Source organism: Pan paniscus, chromosome 11 (genome assembly GCF_029289425.2).
Source record: "Pan paniscus chromosome 11, NHGRI_mPanPan1-v2.0_pri, whole genome shotgun sequence".
NCBI lineage: Eukaryota > Metazoa > Chordata > Mammalia > Primates > Hominidae > Pan > Pan paniscus.
The window spans coordinates 85660246-85687471 of NC_073260.2; the positions used below are offsets into that span (position 1 = coordinate 85660246).

The 27226-nt window shown below is 38.7% G+C and overlaps 1 protein-coding gene across 10 annotated transcripts in view; it reads left to right on the top strand.

The window, feature by feature from the left end:
* The first annotated feature begins 17866 nt into the window (after positions 1-17866).
* LOC117977962 (contactin-associated protein-like 3) overlaps positions 17867-27226 on the top strand; it is a 238102-nt gene continuing 228742 nt past the window's right edge. For all 10 annotated transcript variants that reach the window (XM_055092007.2, XM_055092009.2, XM_055092010.2 and 7 more), the window contains exon 1: positions 17867-18397. In XM_055092007.2, the coding sequence (XP_054947982.1) occupies positions 18313-18397 (85 nt within the window). In that variant the 5' untranslated portion in view covers positions 17867-18312. The remainder of the gene's footprint in view (positions 18398-27226) is intronic.

Below are 27226 nucleotides of genomic sequence, written 5' to 3' on the forward strand. Positions count from 1 at the left end.
GGAATATGATGTTAGCTGTAGGTTTCCTATAGACATTGTCACTTTGAGGAAGTTTCCCTCTATTCCTAATTTGCCGAGAGTTATCATTAATGGATGTTGGATTTTGTCAAATGTTTTTCTGCATCTGGTGATGTGATCTTGTTTTTTTTCTTTTTCTTGTTAATGTGATGAAATATATCAGTTTATTTTCAATTGTTGAACTAGCCTTTCATAATTAGGATAAGGTCCACTTCATCATCTTTTTACACATTATTGGATCCAATTTGCTAATACTTTGTTCAGGATTTTTGCTTAATGAAAGATAGTGCTCTTTGTTTTTTTCTTTCTTGTAATGTCTTTGGTTTTGGTGTATGGTAATAATGACCTCATAGAATAACTAGGGAAGCATTCTGTATGCTTCTATTTTTTGGAAAAGATTCTGGAGAATTGTTATAATTTTTCTTTTAAGTGTTAGAATTTACCAGAGAACTCTCTGGGGCTTGGTACTTTCTATTTTATCAGCTTATTAATTATTGATTCAGTTCCTTTGATAGATATAGGACAACTCAGATTGTCTTTTTCTCCTGGTGTGAATTTTAGTAGATTGTATATTTCAAAGAAGTGCTGTATTTTATGTTGGTTATCAAACTTATGAAGTTGTTAATAATATTTCTTTATTTTTTAAAATGTTTTAATGTCCATAGTATCTATAGAGGTGGTTCTTCTTTAAATGTTGATATTAATAATTTGTATTCTTTTTCTCTCTTACTCTGGATAGAGATTTACCAATTTTATTTATCTTTTCAAAGAATCAGATTTTTATTTTGTTGATTTTTTTCTATTGATTTTTCTGTCTTCAATTTTATTGATTTTTATATTTTTCTTCTCCTTATTTTGAGTCTAATTTGTTCTTCCTTTACTAGCTTCCTAAGGTGAAAAGTTAGATTATTAATTTTAGACCCTCCTTGGGATGCAACATGTACATTCAATGCTATAATTTTGGTCTAAGCATTGTTTTACTGCATTTCACACACTTCCGTGAGATGTAAGCGAAAATGAAAAGCTATGACCACCCTCTATAACTTACCGCGGTAGCTTTTCCATCCCCTTAATTTTTATCTCTATGGGTCTTCAAATTTAAAGTTGTATTTTCATTTTCATTTAGTTCAAAATATTTTACAATTCCTCTTGAGACTTCCTTGATCCATTTTTATTTAGAAGTGTGATGTTACGCCTTCACGTATTTTAATGTTTTCCAGTCATCTTTCTGAAGTTGATTTCTAGCTTAATTTCACTGTAGTCATAGAGCATAATTTGCATGACTTACATGCTTTTAAATAAGTTGCTTTTTAATGGCCTAGATAGTGATGTGTCTTTGTGAACATTCCATGGGAGCTTCAGAAGCATGTGTATTCTGCTGTTGGGTGAATTATTCTACACATGTCAATTGGATGCAGTTGATTAATGTCACTGCTGACTTGAATTATAATATGTCTTCCCTAATTTTTTGCCTGCTTAATCTGCTAATTACTAGTAGAGAGATGTTAAAGTCTCAAAGTACAGTAGTAAATTCATCTATTTTTCCTTGAAGTTCTATTAGTTTTTGCCTAACATATAGTGATGCTCTGTTTTTAGGTGTGTAAACACTAAGGATTGTTATGTCTTCTTGGAGAACTGACCCCATTTTTATTATGTAATTACTCTCTTTATTTCTGATAATTCTTCTTGTTCTGAAGTGGGATGTGTCATTAATAGAGCTACTCCTGCTTTCTTTGGATTACTGTTAGCATGCTATTGTTGCCAGTGGGCTTTTTCAGGTTCTTGACTTTGCTGCACAAAAGAATTTGAGAACGAGTCCAAAGTAACAGTAAGCAAAAGAGTTTATTGCAAAGCAAAAGTACACTCTGACAGCTGATCAGAGCAGGCTGCTCAAAGGTGAGACAGCCCTGTCTGATGCAGGGGGATCGCCCTTTATGGGAGATTTACATGATTATTCATGGAGGGGTGGGAAGGGGTGTTCTGATGAGTATGTTATGGGTAGTCCCCTGGCTGCACAGGTGCTGTGGTTGTACATGCTAGGACTTAACATTGCATGTATCATTAGCATCTTAAATCTCCACCCAGGGGTGTTTTTCTCTTACTATTATAGTGAATATAGGTCAGTCCAAGGACACTAATTATGGGTTTCTGTGCTTGTGTGAATTCTCCCTTCTATTTTTCTACCTCCTTGCTGCAGGATATTCTAACCCTGAGCCCATGATGTGGTTTGTGCACTGTCGGGTAGTTTATTCTCTCCATCTATTTAGCAAGTTTGTTCTCCTTTAAGGGAGGCTATGACCACCCTTTATAATTTACCTCAGTATCTTTTCCATCCCCTTAATTTTTATCTCTATGAGTCTTCAAATTTAAAATGAGCTTCTTGTAGACAGCTGGGTCTTGTTTTTTGATTTACTATGACAGTCTCTGTGTTTTGATTGGTGTGTTTTAGACCATTGACAGTTAAGATGATTATTGATATAGCAATTAATATGTACCATCTTTGTTAATGATTTTTCTTTGCCGTCCTTGCTCTTAGTTATTTTTGTCGCGCATTGTTTTCTACTTTTTGTGTTTTAATTGAGCACTTTATATAATTTCATTTTCTCTCCTTCCTTAGCATATCAATTATACTTTTTTAAAGTTTTAAAACATTAGTCCTAGAGTTCACAATATATTTTTACAACTAATCCAAGTACACTTTCAAATGACACTATACCACTTCACAGGTAGAAGATATATTAATAACACAATATTCCTAATTCTTCCTTCCTTTCCCTTTTATCATTGCTATCACTCACTTCATGTATACAAAAGTATACAAAAGCATATATATATGCATACATAACCATATATTGTTGCTATTATTATTTTGAACAAACTATTATGTCTTTGATCAATTAAGAACAAAAAAAGAATGTTTTACTTTACTTTTACTTATTAATTCATTGACTCTCTTCTTTTATTTATGTAGATTGGAGTGTCTGACCTACATCATTTTCTTTCTGAACTTCTGTTAACATTTCTTGCAAGGTAGGTCTACCAGTAACAATGCCTTCAGGTTTTGTTTGTCTGAGAAGAACTTTAGTTCTTATTACTTTTGAAGGATAATTTTACAGGGTGCAGAAATCTAGGCTGGTGGTTTTTCTCTCAACCTCACTCTTCTTGCTTGCATGGTTTCTAAGAAAATTTAAGAAGTAATTCTTACTTTTGCTCCTTTATATGTAAGATATTTTTCCTCTCTGGCTTCTTTCAAGACTTTTTTTTCTAATTTTTCATTTTCTGAAGTTGAATATGAAATGCCTAGGTGTAATTTTTCTTTTCATGTATCCTGTTTGGTGTACTCTGAGCTTTCTTGATCTCTGGTTTGGTGTCTGACACTAGTTTGGAAGGAATTTTCAGTCATTTTGTTTCAAATATTGCTTCCATTTTTTTCTCTTTCCTGTCCTTTTAAAATTCCCAATATATATATTAACTCCTTTTGTAGTTTTGTTACAGTTCTTTGATATTCTATTCTGTTTTTACTGAGTATTTTTTTCCTTGCTCTTTAGTTTTGGAAATTTCTATTGTCATATCATCAAACTCAAAGATTCTTTTTTGGCTATGTCCAGTCTATTAATGAGCCCATCAAAGCCCTTCTTTATGTCTATTACAATGTCTTTGATCTCTAGCACTTCTTTTTTGATTTTTTTCTTTGTATCCCCATCTCTCTGTTTACATAATTCATCTGTTCTTGCATGTTGTCTATTTACTAGAGTCCTTAGCACATTAATCACAATTATTTAAAATATCTGCTTTGATAATTCCAACATTCCTGCCTTACTTGACTCTGCTTATGATGCTTGTTCATACTTTTCAAACTGTTTTTTTTTTTTTTTTTTTACATTTCAGTCTATCTTGGAATTTTTTTTTGTTGAAAAGTGAACACAATGTACTAAGTAAAAGCAGCTATAGTAAATAGGCCTTTAGTAATGTAGTGATAGAGTGTAAGGGGAAGGGGAGCATTCTATAGTCCTATGATTAGGGCTCAGTCTTTTGGCGAGACTGTGCCCCTTGACTGTGAACTTCATCAGTGCTTCTCAGTTCCTCCCCGACTTTAGATGAGACATAATGGCTGAAGGGAGGACGAAGTTGTATATTTCCCTTTTTCCATATGGAAATCTAAAAGGGATTGTAGTTGAGTGTTTCTCTTCCCCCACATGAAAGGCCAGAAGGAGATGGAGTTATTTATTCCCTTTTGTGCATGTGGAAAGCTACAGCCAGTTGAGTATTTTCCTTCTGTCACATATAGTAGGCTCTGATAAAACCCCAGCAGATTAGGCTCTAGTAAAATAGTTTCTCCTGGTGCAGGTCTTGTGAAAAAGAACTGAATACTCCAGCATGTTTCCAAATGGTTCCTTTCCCCTTCCTCCTGCCAGAAGCATGAGGACATTTTTTCCAACATTCACTGAGAACCTAGTAGAGTTTCTGGAGGCATAATTCACAAAAGTATGGAGACCTTCAATGAGTGTACCCACTTGAAGTTTTTAACTTTCAGAGTTGTTCACCTTGAGCTACAGCAATTTGTTAATTACAGTTTCAGGTTTTTCTACTTCAGCACTGGTGATTTTTTTTGTTTGTTTTTTTGTTTTTTGTTTTTTCTTTGGTGGAGTTTTGCTCTGTTGCACAAGCTGGAGTACAATGACATGATCTTGCCTCACTGCAATCTCCACCTCCCGGCTTTAAGCAATTCTCCTGCCTCAGCCTCTTGAATAGCTGGGATTACAGGTTCCCGCCAACATGCCCAGCTAATTTTGATATTTTTAGTAGAGATGGGGTTTCACCGTGTTGGCCAGGCTGGTCTTGAACTCCTGACCTCAGGTGATCTGCCCACCTCGGCCTCCCAAAGTGCTGGGATTACAGGCGTGAGCCACTATGCCCAACCCAGCACTGGGTCTTATGGAGATTTCTGCTCATCATTTCTGCATGAGTTAAGTTTTGCTTCTATGTATCTGCCTGTCTGTCTCTCCAATTTGGGGGGCCTTGGTTTGCTCTCTGATCTCATTTCCATGACAGATCTGAGAAGAGGTGGTGAGTTTTTTGTTTGTTCAACTTTTTACTAGTTGTTAGGATAAAGTATGACTATCAAGCTCCTTACATACTGGTTTAGAACCAGAAGGTTTTCCTCTCATGTTTGAAGGACAGTTTTGCTAATTATAAAATTTTCAGTTGACAATTTTGTTCCTCTGCCTACACTCCTTTTGTTTTATCATACTTGGAGTTCATTGAGATTCTTGGATTTGCATATACATGTCTTAAAAATGTGGGAAATTTTTGATCCTTATGTTACCAGAAAGGAGTCCCGATACAGACCCCAAGAAAGGGTTCTTAGAGCTTACACGATAAAGAATTCAGGGCGAGTCCACAGTGCAAAGTAAAAGCAAGCGGTGAAAGAACAGCTACTCCATAGACAGAGTAGGACATTCCTGAAAGTGAGAGAAAGAACACATCCATCCTAGGTACGATGGTTGCATATATGGGGAGATGTGCTCTCCTACAAGAGTTTTTGATAAAGGATTAATTTTCTTAATTACTATATTTTGCAAGAATCAATATTATTATCTTTAATGCAAAATTAGGAATGCCCTTATTCTCCAGATATTGAGGTATCTGGACACTCCCAAGTCTGGGTCTGTTTTAGCAAGCATCATTAATTTGTTCATTGACTCATAAACATCTAGAAGCTAGGAAAATGCCTAATTTTCTGAGAATGCAGTCCAGCAAGTCTCTGCCTCATTTTCCTAGCCCTCACTCAAAATGGAGTCGCTCTGGTTTGAACGCCTCTGACACTTATGTTGTCATATAAATCACTGCCTCCTTCTTTCTCTCTTCTGTTTCTGGAACTTCTGTAATGAATAATTGGTCTACTCAATGGTGACTCTTAAATACCTTAGACTCTATTCACTTCTTTTTTTTTTTTTTTTTCCTTTTTGGTCCTTAGACTCACTACTTTTAAATAATCTTTCTTTTTGTTTGCTGCTTCTTTCCACTGCCTGCTAAAGTCTTCTGTTAAAGCTGTCTCATAAATTTTTCAATTCACTTACTGTATTTTTCATCTCCAGAATTTCTTGTTGGTTCTTTTAAAATAATTTCTGTCTCTTTGTTGATATTCTCCTTTTGTTCATATATTATTTTCTTCACTTTTTAGTTATTTGTCTATGTTTTTCTTTAGCTCCTTGAGCATAAGATAGTTGTTTAAAAGTCTTTGTCTAGTATTTCAAATGTCAATGTTTCTTCAGGGACAGTTTCTGCAGCTGTATTTTCTTCTTTGATTGGGCCATGGCTTTCTTGTCTCTTTGAACACCTTGTAATTTGTTATTGTTATTGTTATTGTGGAAAATGGGGCATTTAGAAAAAAAGGCATTTCCTCTCCCAATGTTTGCAGACTGAGTCTGTGTAGGAAAAGCTCTTCAATAATTAGAAGGGCATGTTCTTTGACTTGAGATCAGCCTGGTCTGAAGGCTTTCATCTTCTGTGGTCTTTTATCAGACTTCATTTTCTCTGGGCCTGTGTGTGCTTTTATTTATTTTTTCCTTGTGTATACAGCCTTTTAGAAAATGTCTTAATTTCCCTAGGGGTCATAGCCCTGCTTCTTCTCAGAGTCATGAATATTCTATTTTATTCCTCTATCTGTAATCTCGTGCTCCAGGCATTTGCAGGTCTATCATGCATCTCACAGCAGCATTCACGAGCCATCTCTGTTGTCTCTCATTGGTTTTCATAGCCTGAGATCTGAGCTGTTCTGATCTTTGCTGTCTGACCTATGAGTTAGAAACAACAGAGACTAATCCAACATGGAGCTCCCAGACAGGTTAGAACATTTCAAATAAAGTCTGGTTTACCCTTCCAGTTCCAGGGAAGGAATTGGAAGCTCAGCCATCACTTTCCTAAGACCATTCTGTGCAGTTCCAGGGATGGGATGTGGCAAAGCCAAGTAAAAATGCCGCACAATTTTCTACTGCTTTGGATGTGGCTCCGTTTTGTTTGGATGTTCATGTGTTTTCTGTAAACCTTGAGCTGTTTTCCGTAGTTCCTAAATGTCAGTTTAACCAATTTGTAGTTTTTTCTTTAATGCTTCTGTGGGGGACAAAGTTCTAAAGTTTTCTAGTCTGCCATTTTTCTGACATCACTGAGATTAATTTTATGCCCCAGCATATGTTTTTTTCTAGGTAAATATTCTGTGTACATTTAAAAAAAAATGTGTATCTGACAGTTGGTATTTGAAATTTTCTATACATGTCAATTAGGTCAAATGGTAATGTTGGTCAAATCTTTTACACTCTTACTGAATTTTTGTCTTCTTGCTGTATCAGTTTTTGATATAGGGGTATAAAAATGTCTGACTAGGCCAGGCGTGGTGGCTCATGCCTGTAATCCCAGCACTTTGGGTGGCTGAGGTAGGTGGATCACCTGAGGTCGGGAGTTCAAGACCAGCCCGGCCAACATAGTGAAACCCCATCTCTACCAAAAATACAAAAAATTAGCTGGGTGTGGTGGTGGGTGCCTGTAATCTCAGCTATTCAGGAGGCTGAGGCAAGAGAATTGCTTGAACCTGGGAGGCGGAGGTTGCAGTGAGGCGAGATCGCACCATTGCACTCCAGCCTGGGGAACAAGAGTGAAACTCAGTCTCAAAACAAACAAACAAACAAAAATCTAACTGTAATTGTGGAAAGAAAAATGTTTATTTTTCTTATAATCTTTATATTTTGCTTCATGTATATTGAATGTACATGATTTGTTATATAGACATTTAGGTTTTTTATTTCTCTTGACAAACTGACCCTTTCGTTATTTTGAAATGACTTTATCTCTAGTAATATCCATTCAACTGAAATTTACTTTGTGTGATACTACTATAGTCACTCCAGATTTCTTTGAGGTAGTGTTTATTATATATTTTTTCATCTTTTTACTTGTGTTTTTGCATTTAAAGTATGTTTTTTTGGAGGCAGAATACTGTTAGCTTTTGCTTTCTTTGAATCTAATCTGTCAATATTAGAGTTTTTGGGCAATTGATACTAATGTGATTATTGATATGGTTAGATTTAAGTTTATTTTCTTAAAATGGTTTTTCATTTGTTCCCTCTGTGCTTTGTTACTTTTTCTCTTTTTTAGCCCTTTTTAAAGGATAATTGAGAATTTCTTTAAGAATTTCATCTTATCTCTTTGATTGGCTTATCAGCCTTTACTCTTTGTTGGCATATTTTAGTGGTTGGTTTAGGGTGTGTAGCATATATTTTTAACTTTTCACAGTGTATATTCAAGTTATATTATATTACTTCGCATATAAAATTTTTCAATAGCATACTTCCATTTTTCTCCTCATAGGCATTGTGCCATCACTGCCATAAATTTGACTTCTACATGTGTTATAAACCTCATGCTATATTGTTATTACTGTTACTTAAACAATTATATTTTAAAAATACTTAAATAATAAGAAAAACATTCCAGAATTTTATTCATGTAGTTACCATGTCCAGTGTCCCACAGTCCTTTGTATGCATTTATATTTCCATCTAGTATCAGTTTTTCAATTTTCTTCTGCCTAAAAACTTTCTTTAACATTTATTGTAAAGTGGCTATGTTGGAGATGAATTATTTCAGGTTTTCTAAGTCTGAAAAATGTCTTTATTTTCATTTTTTAATGTTTTTTCACTGCATCTAGAATTTTAAGTAGAAATATTCTTACTTTAAGTACTTAAATAAAATTTCTAGTTATATCATACAATGATTAGATTTTTTAAAAATATTTTTTCACATGTACTTTGAAGTTTTTAATTTCTGTTCATACAATGCTGCCATTATAATGGCACTTAAATATCACTACAACCCAAGCATTTTTCTGAGTGTCCAGTACGTATCCATTCACTTAATATTCACAGGAAGATTTGGAGACATGCCCTGTTATTATCCCCACTTAAGAGGCCAAGAGAGTACTTGCCCAGAGTTGCTCAGTTAGTAAACCATGTTCCATAGGTGAATAAAACTTTGCCTTTGCAAACTTTAAATGTTGAAAGATAGGTTTAAAGGGCGATTATTGTTATTTTTTAACTTTTATTTTAGGTTCAGGGGTACATGTGCTGATTTGTTAGGTAAATTACACATCATGGGGGTTTGGTGTACACATTATTTTGCCACCCAGGTAATAAGCACAGTACTAGATAGGTAGTTTCTCAGTTGTCACCGTCTTCCCTCCCTTTACCCTCAAGTAGGCCCCAGTTCCTGTTGTTCCCTTCTTTGTGTCCATATGTACTCAGTGTTTTGCTCCCACTCATAAGTGAGAACATGCGGCATTTGGTTTCCTGTTCCTGTGTTTGTTTGCTTCGGATAATGGCCTCCAGCTCCATCCATGTTGCTGCAAAGGACATGATCCCGTTCTTTTTTATGGTTGTGTAGTATATTCTGTGGTATATATGCGCCACATTTTCTTTCTTTTTTTTTTTTCGAGAGGGAGTCTTGCTCTGTCACCCGGGCTGGGGTGCAGTGGTGCGATCTCGGCTCACTGCAAACTCCGCCTCTGGGGTTCACGCCCTTCTCCTGCCTCAGCCTGCCGAGTAGCTGGTACTACAGGCGCCCACCACCACGCCCTGCTAATTTTTTGTATTTTAAATTGAGACGGCGTTTCACCGTGTTAGCCAGGATGGTCCCCATCTCCTGACCTCGTGATCCACCGGCCTCCACCTCCCAGAGTGCTGGGATTACAGGCGTGAGCCACCGCGCCGGGCCTATGCACCACATTTTCTTTATTCAGTCTACCATTGATGGGCATTTAGGTTGATCCCATGTCTTTGCTATTGTGAATAGTGCTGCAATGAACATACACATGTCTAGGTCTACCATTCTCATTACTGGGTAGAATAGTAATTCTGTTTTGAGTTCTTTGAGAAATCACCAAACTGCTTTTGACACTGGCTGAACTAATTTACATGTCCACCAGTAGTGTCTAAGCATTCAAAATGGTGACTTTTTGTTTGTTTGTTTTTGAGAAAGTCTCACTCTGCTGCCCAGGCTGGAGTGCAGTGGTGCGATCTCGGCTCACTGCAACCCCTGCTTCCTGGGTTCAAGTGATTCTCATGCCCTAGCCTCCCAAGGAGCTGGGATTACAGGCATGCACCACCACGCCTGGCTAATTTTTGTATTTTTTGTGGAGAAGGGGTTTCACCATGTTGGCCAGTCTGGTCTCGAACTCCTAACCTCAAGTGATCCGCCCGCCTTGGCTTCCCAAAATGCCAGCATTACAGGAATGAGCCACCGCACACAGCCTCAAAAGTGTGATTTTTTTAAAGAGCAAATAAAATACATCAAAATTAACTTATATCTGAAAAAAAGAAACTTAATAGACCAGTACTTTGATATGTGATTCAACTAGAGCTTTCATAAAAAAACTTTAGGCTCCCTAAAATGGCTCTTTATTGGATTAGTACAATTGGCTGAATTTTTGTTTAAGGGTAAAATTTGCCCAAGAAATGTAGGGCTTCAAAATTTATTTGCCGGCGGGGTGTGGAGGCTCACGCCTGTAATCCCAACACTTTGGGAGGCCGAGGTGGGCGGATCACGAGGTCAGGAGATCGAGAGCATCCTGGCTACGGTGAAACCCCGTCTCTACTAAAAATAAAAAAAATTGGCCGGGCGCGGTGTTGGGCGCCTGTAGTCCCAGCTACTCCAGACGCTGAGGCAGGAGAATGGCGGAGCTTGCAGTGAGCTGAGATCGCACCACTGCACTCCAGCCTGGATGACAGAGCGAGACTCCGTCTCAAAAAAAAAAAATACACACACACACACACTCTCTTAGCCGGGCGTGGTGGCGGGCGCCTGTAGTCACACACACACACACACACACACTCAGCCGGGCGTGGTGGCGGGCGCCTGTAGTCACACACACACACACACACACACACTCACTCATTCTCTTAGCCGGGCGTGGTGGCGGGCGCCTGTAGTCCCAGCTACTCGGCAGGCTGAGGCAGGAGAATGGCCTGAACCCGGGAGGCGGAGCTTGCAATGAGCCCAGATGGCGCCACTGCACTCCAGCCTGGGTGACAGCCTCCTTCTCAAAAAAAAAAAAAAGAACAAATCATATGAAACAAAAAAATAGCAGTTCTAACATGAATGTGAATCTGTATTTAATGGCAACTACACTTAGGTGTTTATGAGAGAATATTAAAATTTCATAAATTTACATTGAACGCTTAAGAAAAGAAACATATTGGCACAAAACTCTTTGAATCATGAAAAGTCCACTTTATTCAATATTTATGTGGAAATTGTTCTGGCATAACTTCATTCTACACTGCTACAACAGGAAACTATAGGAACATAAGGACAAAATGCCAACATTTAACTGCAGCCTTTCCTGGGAAACATAATATGTTTAAATAGCCTTTAGAGACAAAGAAGAGTCTATTTAATTTATGGAATGAAAAGAAATGTGACAACAAAGCATTTTGTAGTCATGGTTATCAGTCTTTGAAAAAGTTCTTAATAGGATTTGGGTTTATTTTAATTAATGAAAATAAAATATGAATAATTTATTGAACTCAGTATATTATAGCAGTGGGAACTTCTCATAAATTATTCTCAAATAATTTTCACAAGCTAATCAAAAAAGACATAATTCTGTTTATTATGAAAAATGGGATCCAAGGTTTCGAGAGAACTTTCGTGTCTTGCTATTGTTTCTAAAGTCTCCCTCCAGACCATCTCATTTCTGAGTCACAGACTTTCCTAAATAACAAGTGCAGCCAAATATGTTATCACTTCAGGGTCATTTTTGTTTGTTTGTTTTCTCCCTTTCTCTCTCTCTTTTTTTGTATCCTTATACCCGGCAGCAGTTTCTTTGAAAATTTGGACCAGAAGATGCATAACAAGTTGTTCTGCAGAAGTTCTTATCTGATATTCTTAGGGAGCTATCCTGCATGTAATCTTCATTTTTTTTTCTCTACCATCATGTAGGCATACTCAGTGTAGACTACCACAATCCTGGATACCTCTCTGCTTAGATTTACAATCTCTGCTAAGATTTGCCACTGCAGAAAGTGTAGTAGTTTCACTACATATGAAAAAAAAGACTGCCTTCTAACTGCGTACTTATTTCTAGCTTCTAGATTGCACATTTACAGTGTTTGCAAAAGCAATAACTATTCTTACCAGTAGGAGATGAATTACACACTCCTTCTTCTTCTATAATAAGAGTTATCTACCTTCTGGTCAAAGTGCTTCCTTAAGGCACTTCGAAGCTCATCTGCTGGCAGGCATGAAGCATGCTGTTCCCCTGAGCCTTCACGAACTGGATCTACTCAAGACAAAACAGTCTCTGCTTCATTATATTCAGAAATTCAGGCTTGCCATGAAGCTGTTTAGTGTTCTGAAACACAAATGCTGGCAAATCTAAAAATTCTCCCAAACACGTATCTACCAATTTTTGCTCCTTAAATAGGAACAGTATTTTCTCATATCCTTAGATTAGCTGAGTTAAAAAGATGCCCCAAACATTGAGTCCCATTATTTTAAGCTTGAAGTTTTATAATTATAGCTTTATCCTTGCCCCATGAGAGATGCATTCTCTATCAAGCCATTCAAGCAAGGATCAGTTTTCAGTTTAGATAAAACTACAAAATGAATAAATTCACTTCTGACATTTAATTAATGCCTTTCTTTACTCTCTCCTACCCCTACACTCCACCCCTTATAGTACTTGCCTCCTCTCATTCTCCCCATCTCCAGCCCAAATCCAGATGACTTCTGCTATATTAAAGTTTGCTTTCAGGAAAAGATCTGAAATCCGTAAGCGGTTTCATACTAAATATTAGCACACTTCAATGGTAGAACATTGATTTGCTGAAGTCTGGGGTTGATTTCCTAGCCCCTAAAATCACATTCTAACTGTGACTACCTGTTCTTTCTATAAGTTTAACATTGATTTAGGGTGAGACTTATCTTTTTATAGAAACGAAAATATTTGGGAGAATGCTTTCTTTGTTTGTTTCTTTTTTTTTTTTTTTTTTTTTTGAGACAGAGTCTTGCTCTTCCACCCAGGCTGGAGTGCAGTGGCGTGATCTTGGCTCACTACAAGCTCCGCCTCCGGGGTTCAAGCGATTCTCCTGCCTCAGCCTCCCAAGTAGCTGGGACTACAGGCACCCACTACTATATCCGGCTAATTTTTTTGTATTTTTAGTGGAGACGAGGTTTCACCATGTTAGCCAGGATGGTCTCGATCTCCTGACCTCGTGATCCGCCCACCTCGGCCTCCCAAAGTTCTGGGATTACAGGCATGAGCCACCGCACCCAGCCAAGAATGTTTCTTTCATATGTGACCACATAGGGTATTTCATGTATTAGCATTAATGTTCCTTATCAAATATGCAATCAGGAGCTCTCTATAGAATCAATTTCAATAAACAGTTAAGCAATTTTTTAATGGAGTAGGCATTGATTATAATTTTCTCCTCTTCTGACTTTCCAATTCTTCCTAATTAGCCAGTGATAAGAAACTGGAAAGAAAATTTCAACTTGTTTACCATTCATTCACTTGTTTTTTTTAACCTACTGTAGTTTGGAAGGATTAAATTTTAGGCTAGCTGATTCATTTCACAAAAAAATTTATAATGTTTTAATAAAAAATATTTCCCTTTGTATTTGAGCTCAACTTAATTCCCAATTGGCCCTGAAATGTGAGAATTGTTTTCCTAAAATATTGATGGATGTCAGAAGGCCACAAGAAGTGAGACCTCATCTTTTTTGCTCTATGAGAACATCAATCTTTCTATTTCTGTGAAAAATAAGGAAAGGTAGGTGGACTCTGGTGATTTCCTGATGTTGAAGTTAATAAAAAGCTCCATTCAAAACTACGATATTCAGCACAATTAATCTTCCCTGTTAATATAAACAGAAGAAAGAGTAAACTATTTGACCTCAAAGCTCTGGTTTAATTTCTAGCAAGTACGATTACTTTGGTTCATAATTTAAAAAATAAAAGCTTTAGATTTCTATTCCAAGCCATTACTTTATAAATCATTCATTAAAGAACATGAATGCACAAAACAAAAATAAACTTTTTTTCTTAATTTGATAAGTGTCAGTGTTCTAGGATGTGCTGGCCATTCTTTGTGGAGGTCCTCAGAACCACCCTCTACCCTTCCAGCCCCAGTGTCACCCTTCCTGCCCGAGTGTCACCCTGCTCCCCTCCCAGCTGACTTCCAGTTGGTTTTGGCTAATGAGAGACACCCACAGAAACAGGAAGGTTTCAGAAGTCAGAGCTCAAAAAGTTTCTTCCCTACTCACTCCTGTTTCCAGGTTCTGACAACAAATTTTTTTACTTCTATGACTGTGGCTCCTGCCAGACCTTTGTGTTCCCCGGCTGCTGCCTTCTGGGGATCTGGCAGCACCCATTCCTCCCTCTGCGCCTCTGCTGTAGGTAGTAAAGGCTTTCTGCTAGTGCTTGTCTTTAGTTGCCACAACGTCACCTGGTGGGTCCCTTCACTTTTCTTTACAGCCTGTTCCTTTAAACTATCTGAGCAAATCATGCTTTCTTTCTGGGCCTTGACTAATGCAGTAGTGCATTTTAAAAATCTGATTAATATCACATTGCATTGCTTAGAAAAATATCATAAGAAAAATAATTCTTTGAGAAGTAGCATATTTGTGAAAGTAGATCTATTTAGGAATTAAAATGCTATTAGATTGGCAGGCAAATGTTATATTTTTGTATTCTCACTCTATTTTCTAGAACTGAAAACTAAGTTCTAGCTTAGACTGGAATGCACACGGTATACTACAAAGAGAGACGATAAAATTGCAGGATGAGAGTATAAAGTACAAGGTAAAACCTTATTGAAACAAAATAAGCACAACTCTATGTACAGGTTGTATGTGTTTATATATAAGAGCCAAGGCCGGGTGTGATGGCTCACGCCTGTAATCTCAAGACTTTGGGAGGCCAAGGCGGGTGGATCACTTGAGCTCAGGAAGTTCGAGACCAGCCTGGGCAACATGGAAAAACCTTGTCCCTACCAAAAATACAAAAACTTAGCCGGGTGTGGTGGCACTCACTTGTTGTCCCAGCTTCTCAGGAGGCTGAGGCACAAGAATTGCTTGAACCTGGGAGGCAGAGGTTGCAGTGAGCGAAGATCACACCACTACTGCACTCCAGTCTAGGCGACAGAGCAAGACTCGGTCTCAAAAAAAAAAAAAAAAAGAAGAAGAAGAGCCAAAACAAGGATACATAAGGATACATACCAGCCTGTCAGCCTGTTATGTATCATTGGTTACCTCAGTGGGGTTGGGGTGATGGTAGTGGCAATTATTAACATTTTCCTTATACAATTCTTTTAAAAATGTTCCTTTTGTAATTCAAAATATTCAAGAACAAATTTCAAAAGAGTCTATCTTAACAAACATTTACATTCTTATAATCCAGAAGCTAGTCATCAAACACACCTCAGTATCATCATTTGTTCCAACATAAATATACTCACTTCCTAAATATGTGCTCTTACAAAGTAGATCTTATTCCCTTCTTATTCTGGTTGAATCATGCAACCATTATCCAGATTGAAATAAAAAATATAATTGTATTTATTATCCATGTTAAGGTTAAATAGAAGGTAAGTAAGAAGTTTCAAAGTTTAAATTGCATTATCATGGAAAGTAGGGAAGAAAGGAAATAAAGCAGCAACACATAAAACATTTATATTTGTGATATTTAATATTTTTTCTAGGACATCCAGTGTTCTAGTTACATCGGCCATCTCGAATTCATGCCTTCATTTGTTCAGTAAGTGTGTAGTGTGTGATGATTGTGACGGATGCTTCTCTACTAGGCAAAGTAATTTCTAGAGCCTCACTACTCTTAGTCTGCAAAGGTCATTGCCAGCATTATCACCACAGCAAGTGTCTATGCTGATATAAATAATAACCACATAGCAGCAATTATAGCCACATAAAATGCATTTCAAGACACACATTTATGTCTAAGGACTTCAAGTCCCCTAACCAAACAACTTAAGTAGAATAAACCTAAATAAGTTTTAAGTCAAAAGCAGGGGAATCAAAACAATTACAAGCTTCCTGTCTTAGAAGAAAATGCTGATGTTTATTGGCTTAACCATATAAAATAGTGTATATACGTTTACTAGACATGAACAATTTGGAACAAATTTTGAGTGTACCTATAAGTGTGTAAAATGTATATTTTATGTATTGGGAATAATATTCATAAATATATTCCTCCAATGTTGTAAAAAATGCATTCACCCTCACTACGCTAGTGATTTTACAGTTTAATGAAGCCATTTTTTTTAATTGCAAATGTCTACCACCGTAGAAGTTTCTTGGCCTTTCTCCATTAAGCCTAACACTTTGAACACCCAAGTTCACTTTTTTTTTTTTTTGTCTTGAGACGGAGTCTGGCTCTGTCGCCAAGCTGGAGTGCAGGGCGCAATGTCGGCTTGCTGCAACCTCTGCCTCCCGGGTTCAAGCGATTCTCCTGCCTCAGCCTCCCGAGTAGCTGGGACTACAGGCAGGCGCCACCACGCCCGGCTAATTTTTTGTATTTTAATAGAGACGGGGTTTCACCATGTTGGCCAGGATGGTCTCCATCTCCTGACCTCTTGGCCTCCTCGGCCTCCCAAAGTGCTGAGATTACAGGCATGAGCCACTGCACCCGGCCAAGTTCACATTTTTAAAGACTCCATCTGATGCCTGACAAATTGGTATAATAATAGATTGACATTTGTTGTTTTACTCTAGGTCCAATTTAGAAAATGATTTCCATTTTCTCTCTTTCTGTCTCACTGTAGGCAACTGATCTGTCAATCAAAACTTTAGATTTATAATTTTTTCTGTAATAAAAGACGTGCTATTTACAGAGTTCTTGTGCAAAAGTAGTTTAAGTGAACCCAATTAATAATTCAAGAATGACTTTGTAAGATTCTTCATCTATTAGTATTACATTTGAATTCATTTTAATGAAAAAGCCTTTCAAAGTTGTCTTTCCAAAGGGAAGATTAATACACTATTTCTTAGAGATACCATCTAAAGAAGTTACTATCTTTCTTTTTTCTTTTTTGGAAACTCGCGGTGGTGGTAATGTGAGTGAGTTTGTCAATCTTTGCCCCTACTGTGAATTTGAGAAGCAGAGGAAGAGAAAAGAGAAAGACCCCCCCCCCCCCCGCCCCCTGCCTCCCGCCTCCCGCCTCCCGCCTCCGTCCCTCCCTCTAGCACACAGCAGGCGCGCAAGGAGTGCAGTGTTAGCTGCTGCTGGACTGAGCTCCTCATCCTACACTTGCAGGGGTTGCTCTTTTGGACAGAAAGCTGGAATAAAACGTAAATTTTAGACTTCCACCAAGGCCAGGACTAGGGTGAAGGGACTAACGCACTAGTCTCAGGAGCAACTGTTAAGTAACGCTAATCCTGAATGAATGAAATAGTTTTAAAATTGAATGTAATCGCAAAGAAAAAAAAAACCCATGATAGACAAAATATTAAAACTTTAAATAAAGGCTTGCACTCGCACAACCCAGGCTCACCGGCCTCTCCCTGCTCCTGGCCCGGTTTCCCAGCTTGGTTCTCTACAAGTCAGAATTCCTAGCAAAATCAAAGTGTGCGCGCGTCTGCCCGAGTACACGCCGCAGAGTTATTTCTGCCCCATCTTCCCTATTTGAACTCAAACAGGACAGGATTTTCCTGGGTGCAGCCCCTGCGTTGGGTGAACAGCGGAGTGATAAAGCCTGGCGTTCTCCACCTGCAGGCGGAGGCTGACGGCGCGGTCTTTGGCGCGAGTCCGTGCACCGCGGCCGCCCCGCCCCGGTGGGAGGGAGGGACGGAGGAAGCTGCCGGTATAACGGGAGGAGAGCGCCAGGCGGAGCTGGGGCGTCCCTCCCGCTCGCTTCTTGACTCGCGTTGCTGCCGGCCGCCTCCCGCGCCTAGTGTCCGGGACGCGCCTGAACCTGCCGCCTCCGTGCCTGGGGCGGCGCCGCGCGGCCCCGAGCGCTCCAGAAAGCTGCGGCGCGAGTCCGCGGGGCCGACCTCGGAGACGCCGCTGGGGCCGGGCGTGGCTTGGCGGGAGGGTCTGCAGCGCCGAGGGAGGCTGCCAGTGCGTGAGGAAGAGAGCGAGAGACTGGACAGGGGAGACAGAGCAGCGTCGGAGCCGCGCAGGGGACGGGAGTGAGAGCGGGAGTGAGAGCGGGAGTGAGAGCAGGAGCGACGCAGAGCGGCCGTCGCCGTGCCCGGGTCTCAGGGCGCCTGGCTGAAGTGAGCATGGCTTCGGTGGCCTGGGCCGTCCTCAAGGTGCTGCTGCTTCTCCCCACTCAGACTTGGAGCCCCGTGGGAGCAGGAAATCCACGTAAGTACAGCAAATGGTTTAAAACTTGCGCTAGGCTGTCTGGAAAACTTTGTATTTTTTTATTATCGGTAATATTTGGAAGTGGAATTGCAGAACATGCTCCTGAACATGAAGAACCTTAAAAAAATATTTGGAATTGCAACCCGAAAAAGACGATTTTGTTTACAATAGACTTTCCTCTTGTGGGGGAGTCTAAGTTATACCATGCATGTTTTGGCTTTTTCATCGATGTACTTGAATATTCATTGAGAAAGTGGACGCTTCTGTAAAACCTGAAAAGAGCATCTTAATAAGAGATTAACCTGCAAATGCTGTCATTTATTCCTTTTTAGGATTGTAATATTTTGTAGGAATTAAGTCTAACAGGGAAAAAACTGGCAGACATTACATCATACTGCATCAACTTAGATGTTAGCAGCTTACAGTTTTGCCGACCTTGGCAGCTTCAGAGTTAAAATGCTAATTAACTTCCATGCAGTGTAGGGACAGAGCGCCTGTAGGCGAAACTAAATTAATAACCTGCCCTAACTACTAAGGGAATAGCACTTGAACACCCCTGTCGGGGGCTTCGTTTCTCATAGTAGAAAGTTCTTGCTTAAAGACAAAACTCAGCCAGTCATTTAGGTGATCTTGAAAATGATTCCTCTCTGGATGCTAATATTTTACATTATTTAATTTGCCATCGGGTTCCCTGTTTTTTATTTTCCTTAATTTGGTAAACACCTAGGAAGCCTTTATTTCTAGAATGGGCTATGATTCTAATGTAATGATGATATTCCAGACAGATGAGCAAAACATAATGTACCCATATTTTATCACACATAAAAATGTTTACACAACATTGCACATTTTTTTTCGGCTTGGAGTAAATCTCTATCAGAGAGTTGTCTTTCTTTCTTGATTAATCAAACCATGAGATTAGAATTTTTAAAATGTCTTCCTCTTCCTTCTCAAATCACTTTTATTTTTCTTTCAGTGGCATCTCCCCGCTGTCAGCCTCAGCCCTCTCCTACCAAAATCTCTTTCGAAATAAGTTCCAATAAACGCTAGTGGCCATGTTTGGAAATTTAGATTATTGCAGGATAACCAAGGGTAGCTTTCAGCAGTTCTCCTAAGCTGTCATGAAAAGTTTGCCGTAGCTCAGTGCTGTTCTGCCCGCGGGCTCAAGGGTGGGTTGGTTCTTCACACACAGGGCACGCACATGGGTTCATGAACTCACTGTGCATCATGATTCAGTTGCGCCTCAGTTAATCCTACACTTGGTGTGCCCTTCCAAAAAACAAGCTCCGGATTCCTTTGGTCAGATGCTGTACCGTGTTTCAGATTCAACTTTAATCTGCTTTTGTGAGAAGGCTTTGTGAATAAAACGTTGTTACTTAAATCAAAATCCTTGGGTCTTGTAATGGAAACTGCCGTTTGGCTTAAACAAACACATAAATGAGTTACTTATAGAAAGGCATGCTAGAGTAATTGACCAATCAACTGGCAAAATACAACAACAAAATAAGTCACTAGAGGTCACTCTTACTATTGAATAAACAGGGCTTCAAAAAGACCTTCCTGGAGAAAAGCAAAGCAATGAAATCTGAGTGAGACCCTGCCACCACCTTTCCTGTTTTTGTTGCATAGTTGTGATTACTTTTTATTCTCAGGATTAGTTGTATTGATAGTTATTTTGCTTGGAATCCAGTGGAAGGATTACAAAGCCCGTAGAAATTAAGCTCTTCTCGTTTATAGTGAACAATCTTTTTGGAGGAGGGGAGGGCAGGGACAGATATTCCAAATGGACTCAGCACCAGACGGGACTCTCGCGAGTTGCTGAGTGACACGTAAAATTTCAATACTACTACTGTGGGTGTTTTCAGTCTTCTTTCGTTGATGAAACTTAGTATCCTCATATCTAATAAATTTTACTAATTTTAAATTACCTTTTAGATCAAGTAATTCTTCCAGATAAAACTATGTAACTGTAATAATTATACCACCTTCAATACCAAGAAGAAAGTCAATATGGACATCTAGAAGTTTCCTTCTCATGTAGACACCATGAGTTGCTCACGTTATTCACAGCTGGTTTTCGAGAAGCACATTGGCCACCCACGAAGGCAGCCTGTTGATGATGGCATGAAATGGCTCTTCATGGGAAGAGCTCTATAGGCCGGGCACAGTGGCTCGCGTCTGTAATCCCAGCACTTTGGGAGGCCGAGGTGGGTGGATCACCTGAGGTCAGGAGGTCGAGACCAGCTTGGCCACCATGGTGAAACCCTGTCTCTACTAAAAATACAAAAATTAGCCGGGCGTGGTGGCAGGCATCTGTAATCCCAGCTGCTCGGGAGGCTGAGGCAGGAGAATCGCTTGAACCTGGGAGATGGAGGTTGCAGTGAGCCGAGATCCCACCATAGCACTCCAGCCTGGGCAACAAGAGCAAAACACAAAACTCCGTCTCAAAAAAAAAAAAAAAAAAAGCTCTCTAAACATTTGGCATTTTGGGGATTATGTGCAGTTTATCTGAATGTTATTTGACCCGACAAATACATGGAAAGCTTTGTTAGGAAGATTCTGCATGAAGGGAAATATTTTCCTAACTTCAGTGCCCATAGACTTGCAGTGAGTGAAAGGTCACTTACTGCTCTCATTGAGTCCCTGAAAACAGCAGGAAGCATCAAGAGAAAGATTGAACTCTGGGCACTGATCCCAGGGATACACAAACAAATGGCTGGGCAGATTTTGCAGAAATTCCTGTAATTGGTAAAATGCTGAGTAATAGCCTTTGATGTAACTTTTCAGTGGGTTAATTTATTCATTACTTAGCCTAAAACACTTTTAATTTTAATTGCCTCATTTTTTTCCCCTAAATGGTTATGTTTTGCAAGTTTGCCAGCCAGCCTGGGGAAAGAAGGGTAAGCCTACTATAGAGTGTGTGTGGGTTAGTTAGGAAACTCACTTAGATGTGAAATGTGTCAGGAAAGAGATCTCACAGAGTGTAGGAATAATTATTTTTACAGATGTTTCATTTTGGACCTTTTAGTAATACCATTTAAAGAGAGATTCTGCAGATGAGTAACAGACTCTTAATTTTAGTGTCAAATGGTACTCTATAAAAAATGGAGTTCAGGCCGGGCGCGGTGGCTCACACCTGTAATCCCAGCACTTTGGGAGGCTGAGGTGGGTGGATCACTTGAGGTCGGGAGTTCGAAACCAGCCTGGACAACACGGTGAAACCCCGTCTCTACTAAAAATATGAAAAAATTTCAGGGCATGGTGGCAGGTGCCTGTGAGGAGGCAGTGAGCTGAGATCGTGCCACTGCACTCCAGCCTGGGTGACAGAGTGAGACTCTGTCTCAAAAAAAAACCCAAAAAATGTAGTTCAGTTGCCTTGATTCATTTTCACCAAACTCTATACAAACAGTACGGAGCATAAGTAGCCCATGGAAGTGATAATCAATTCCAAGACATTGGTTTGATCATGAAAAAAGAAAAATCAAATTACTTGGCGTTCTTCTTCCTCTTCCTCTCCCCTTCTCTTTTTGAACAATTCAGTCCAAGGTCATTCAGTTCAGCTTAGGCATCCATGCTGGGTAGTAGGGAGGCCCAGGACCATGGCAGAGCATTCAGAAACCAGCAGAGTAAGGAAAGCATCCACAGTGTAGCAAGGGTGGGGACCTGGAGAGACAGGAGACAGCACTGGTGGTGACCTATAGCAAGTTGTCAGAGGTTGAGTGGAGTGAGGAAGGAGGCATTGGAATGATTGACAGAGGCTAAGAAAACAAGGCAACTAAATACTATTCTGCATTAAATGCTTATGTTATAAAGGACATGATTGGAAATTGGTGAAACTTGAACAAGATTGGGGATTAAATATTGGAATTTTATCCATGATGAGTGTGACGATCATATTATGGTTATATAGGAGAACATCTTTGTTGTAGGAAATGTACATTGAAGTATTCAGGGGTGATACAGCATATTAGCATAGTTCTTCCATGTTTTCTGTAAATTGGTTTCAAAATCAAATGGTTACTTTAAAAAACCATTCAAAATTGTGTTTAAAGGAAACATGGACCAATAGAAAAACTCAGAATAAGTAAATGTAGTTAAATTGATGCATTTTACCTAAGAGATGTAGATTAAAAATAAAGAGGCTGAAAAAAAAACAATTATGAGAAATAACAGTTCGTTTATGTATGTCTCTAAATCAAATTAGCCTGGATTTCTGAATGACAAAGATGTAATTGGCACTGGGATTGTTCCTCATTCTTTTTGGGAAGTTTATTGCCTAGGACATCTGTATCAGTCTTCAAAGTACTTTTTAAAGCTTGAATATCTGAATGAACCCGTCAGACTGACTGTTATCTGGTCTTCTGTAATGGGCTTCCGCCCCTTTGACGAGACTCTTACCTGAAAGGTTGCTTGTCTCTAGGCCTGGTTGCTCCACGTTGTAAGAGCATTTGCAAACGCTTGGTTGTACATGATTGTGCACATGTCAAGTCTGCTCTGTCACTGTAGAAAAAATATTCCTTTTCCACTTGACATATAAAGCATGGAATTGTTTGTTTTAAATGTCTTTTGTCAAGGATTTCATATATCTGCTTGACGTGTTGTGGTACTGTATAAAAGACAAGTGTGAAATTCATTGCTTACTATGATAGCCTTAACACGACTACAGTAAATCTAGTTTTCTAAAAAACGGAGTATATGCTTAGCTTGGTTAAAATTTTATAATGAAATGACTACTCTGGTAATATTAAAAAATATAAAGTGGGGGCTAAAAAATGATACTGCATGTGTTCCAGTTAATGAACATTTTTGTTGTAATAATACGAAGAGTGATTGAAATCTAAAAACATTTGAGATTTTAAAATAGTTTTAACCTTGTAACTACAGGATTGTAATTTAAGTAGCATACCTACTTAATAAGGCAGCAATTAAAATTATTGCTAAGAATTAAATTACCAAGAAGACATGGTCTAGTATGTATTGCCTGGGCTGTGGTTTGAATTACTTTTGATTAAGTATAATCACATTTTTTGAGAGTATAAAAACAGAGGATATTACTTGCTTCTAATTCACAGATGTGTTTATGAACCATTGGCAATTAAAGCATTTGCAATTGAGGTCCTAAGAAAATTTTAGGTTAAAATAACATGTTGAGTTATGCCTTATAACTCAGTATATGCTTATACTTTATATGCTTTACGGAGTTTTGAATATATAATATATATGTATAATAGTATATTTTTCCAGGATATATATAACTTGTAGTTCCTTGACTTATTTTGTAAGTAAATCCCATGGAAAAAAGTTTATTGAATGTCATTGTTTCTCAGGCAAATGTAGAGTTAGGAAAATGATATATATATACATATTGGGAATCTTTTAGAAGGCTTGGACTTGGTAGCTCAAATCTTCTACAACCTTGAGCTTCAACTTTCTGGCCGGTTCAAGAGATCTCTTCACTGTCCTTTTCATGTAAAGTCAATGTTTATGGAACACTAGACCAAAATGGAAGGATTCCTTTGGAAACTGAACAAACAGTTGAATTAGTCTTTGACTTGATGGAGTGATTTGATCTAAAATATTACCTAACCGTTTTAGATATCTGTTCAATCAGAGCTGCCTCCATATACGCAAATGATAATTTGTCTTGGATTTTTAGATATCTTAGCCCTCAGACAAGCTAATAGAGTTTAAATTGAACCTGGTGTTTTAGGGACAGTTGAATTGTTGGGATGCCCAGGAAAACAGTCACATTTTTCTACAAGTATGTGTTTATTTGGCTGGAATGTGGGTGAGGAAGAAGTTATATGTGAATTAAAAGAAACATTGTCTCAATGTCACATGTTAAATTAAATTAAATTACAGGCAGAACTAAGCGAGTTTACGATTGCTGCCGCTGGGAGCAGAGACTATTTTCAGCTTACATTTATAACAGAAGGAGGGATTTAAAATATAGTATTATGCCTACCCTGATACAGCTAACCTCCTCCACCTGCCCCTCCACACACATACAGCTACATGCTTACCCTTGAACTATGAAAGAAGGGTGTCTCTCAGACATCCTATATTTAACCCAGCTTTGGACACGTCCCTGGAGTCTAGTCTTTTTGAACACAGCAGTGAAGATAAGGAATGGGGAGGGGGCTTTGATTTCAAGACCACTAGATATAGTAGATTCCTAATTTAATTTCAAAGACAAATCAATTATTAACACAAATACAAAGAGAACAGTATTGTAAGCAAAGCTTCTGTTGTGGCAGATAATCTTTTAAGGTGTCTCCCAGTTGGGTTTCTATTTTAGATGACTTTGAAGAATATATCTCTGTAATAGAAATATGTTTGATGATTCTCATCTTTAAGAACTTCACATTTGCTATAATTAAGATATTTATGAATTTATTGTAAGAAGATTGGTAGAAAAAGTAATGCAACATCAAATGGGAAAATAAATATATAATATTATATAGCTGTTCAAATATAGGGTTTATGATTCTTGAGCTAATTTGAACTGCTGTACAACACCAGGAGAAAAGTCCACAGCTGTGTTAAGAAAGCTCTTATAAGCTTATGAAATTTTATAGCACAGGCTGTCACAGAACCTACAATTTACAAACATTTGTAAAAGTTAGGAAAGTTTTGGGTTCCTCAATAGAAAATGATGTTGCTTAGCTTTAAGAAAGTAACTAATTTATCTCTTTTTATTCTTGTCCACTAACAAAGGAACCCAAATGGTCTTTTAAAATTATAATAAAACTAAGCTAGTAAAATATCACATAGATTTTGAGATACTGTGAATAACCATAGAAAATAACAATTTGTTATTCTTCATGTATAAAAATAAGCTTAACATGCTTATCAATACATCTTGAACTATAAGAGATTTATTTCAGCAGTGTTGCCAAAGGGCAAGCAATGCCTGCTGCCCATAGAAAACTTTGAATTCCCTAAGCTCAGGGCTCCTCACTTGTCATGTAACCCACTGCGTGTGCACACATCCATCTGTGCCCATCCATATTCCCCCAGAGGACTTGGAGGCAAGGAAATTGATGCAAATATGCTGATGCTTATATTGTTTGCTATGCTGTAAGTAATACAGTCCTTTGCTTTGACCCATGGAGTCTTCTGCCGCAACCATGAAACAAACTGGCAGACTCATTTGTTAGCTTGCAAGTAGGGTAAAATCTCTCCTCACGGTTCTTCACAGTGTACTTGTCTGTGCAATGGTCATCTTCATGAATATAATTATAACATGATATAAGAAATAGTGAGATCTTACCTATAGATAAGCAAACATTGCAATATGAAAATAGCATATGTCATTTCATAAATCACAGTTGACACATTCTAGAGAAGAGATTGGGCAGCCTTCCTTTTTTGGATGTCACAGTTGATTCTACTGTCCTCATTTCTTCTTCTCTTTTCTGGGATATGAGGAAGAATTGCTGTGACAAAGCTCATCTCCTGGGTGGCCAGGGTTGATTGTCAATTTGTTTTGTTTTTGGCAGGCTAGGCAGATGTCCTCTACCTCCTTCTTTATGCCATGTGACATTCATCCCTTTGATTTTCCTATTGCATTTTATTTAGTATTTTAGAATACTGCCCACATTCCATTCTGGAAAGTCCACTCTCCCAGCCAGAGTTTTCTTAGACAGCTGAGCCTGTGATGGGCGTTTGTGCAGGTAGCCTCTTTTAGAAAGTGAGCTCATAAAAGAGGGAAGAATGGAATAGAGAAGAAAAATCCACCAAAAGGGGGTGTCATTGAGCTGGTCACTTCTGTGAGCAACTGGGGCATGAACTCCCTGGGAAGCTCTCAGGAAGCCGGTAGAATGTGTTTCACAGCTGTGCCTCTGAGAGACAGCAGGGGGAATGCATTTATCCCGAGTCCTGTCCAGGGATTCAGCACTGCCCTTGGGGCGCTAACTCCTGGCTCTAAGGAGAGGAATATGAATGAATGGGTTGCGACTGGGTTTCTGCAGGCATCGCAGAGGCCAAGAGACAGAGAACTCGAACACTGAACTTTTTAATTTTTTATTATTTTATTATTATTATACTTTAAGTTATAGGGTACATGTGCACAACGTGCAGGTTTGTTACATATGTATACATGTGCCATGTTGGTGTGCTGCACCCATTAACTCGTCATTTAGCATTAGGTATATCTCCTAATGCTATCCCTCCCCTGTCCCCCCACCCCACGACAGTCCCCGTTGTGTAATGTTCCCCTTCCTGTGTCCATGTGTTCTCATTGTTCAGTTCCCACCTATGAGTGAGAACATGTGGTGTTTGGTTTTTTGTCCTTGCGATAGTTTGCTGAGAATGATGGTTTCCAGCTTCATCCATGTCCCTACAAAGGACATGAACTCATCATTTTTTATGGCTGCATAGTATTCCATGGTGTATATGTGCCACATTTTCTTAATCCAGTCTATCATTGATTGACATTTGGGTTGGTTCCAAGTCTTGCTATTGTGAATAGTGCCGCAATAAACATAACGTGTGCATGTGTCTTTATAGCAGCATGATTTATAATCCTTTGGGTATATACCCAGTAATGGGATGGCTGGGTCAAATGGTATTTCTAGTTCTAGATCCCTGAGGAATTGCCACACCGACTTCCACAATGGTTGTACTAGTTTACAGTCCCACCAACAGTGTAAAAGTGTTCCTATTTCTCCACATCCTCTCCAGCACCTGTTGTTTCCTGACTTTTTAATGATCGTCATTCTAACTGGTGGGAGATGGTATCTCATTGTGGTTTTTGATTTGCATTTGATTGCCAGTGGTGATGAGCATTTTTTGATGTGTTTTTTGGCTGCATAAATGTCTTCTTTT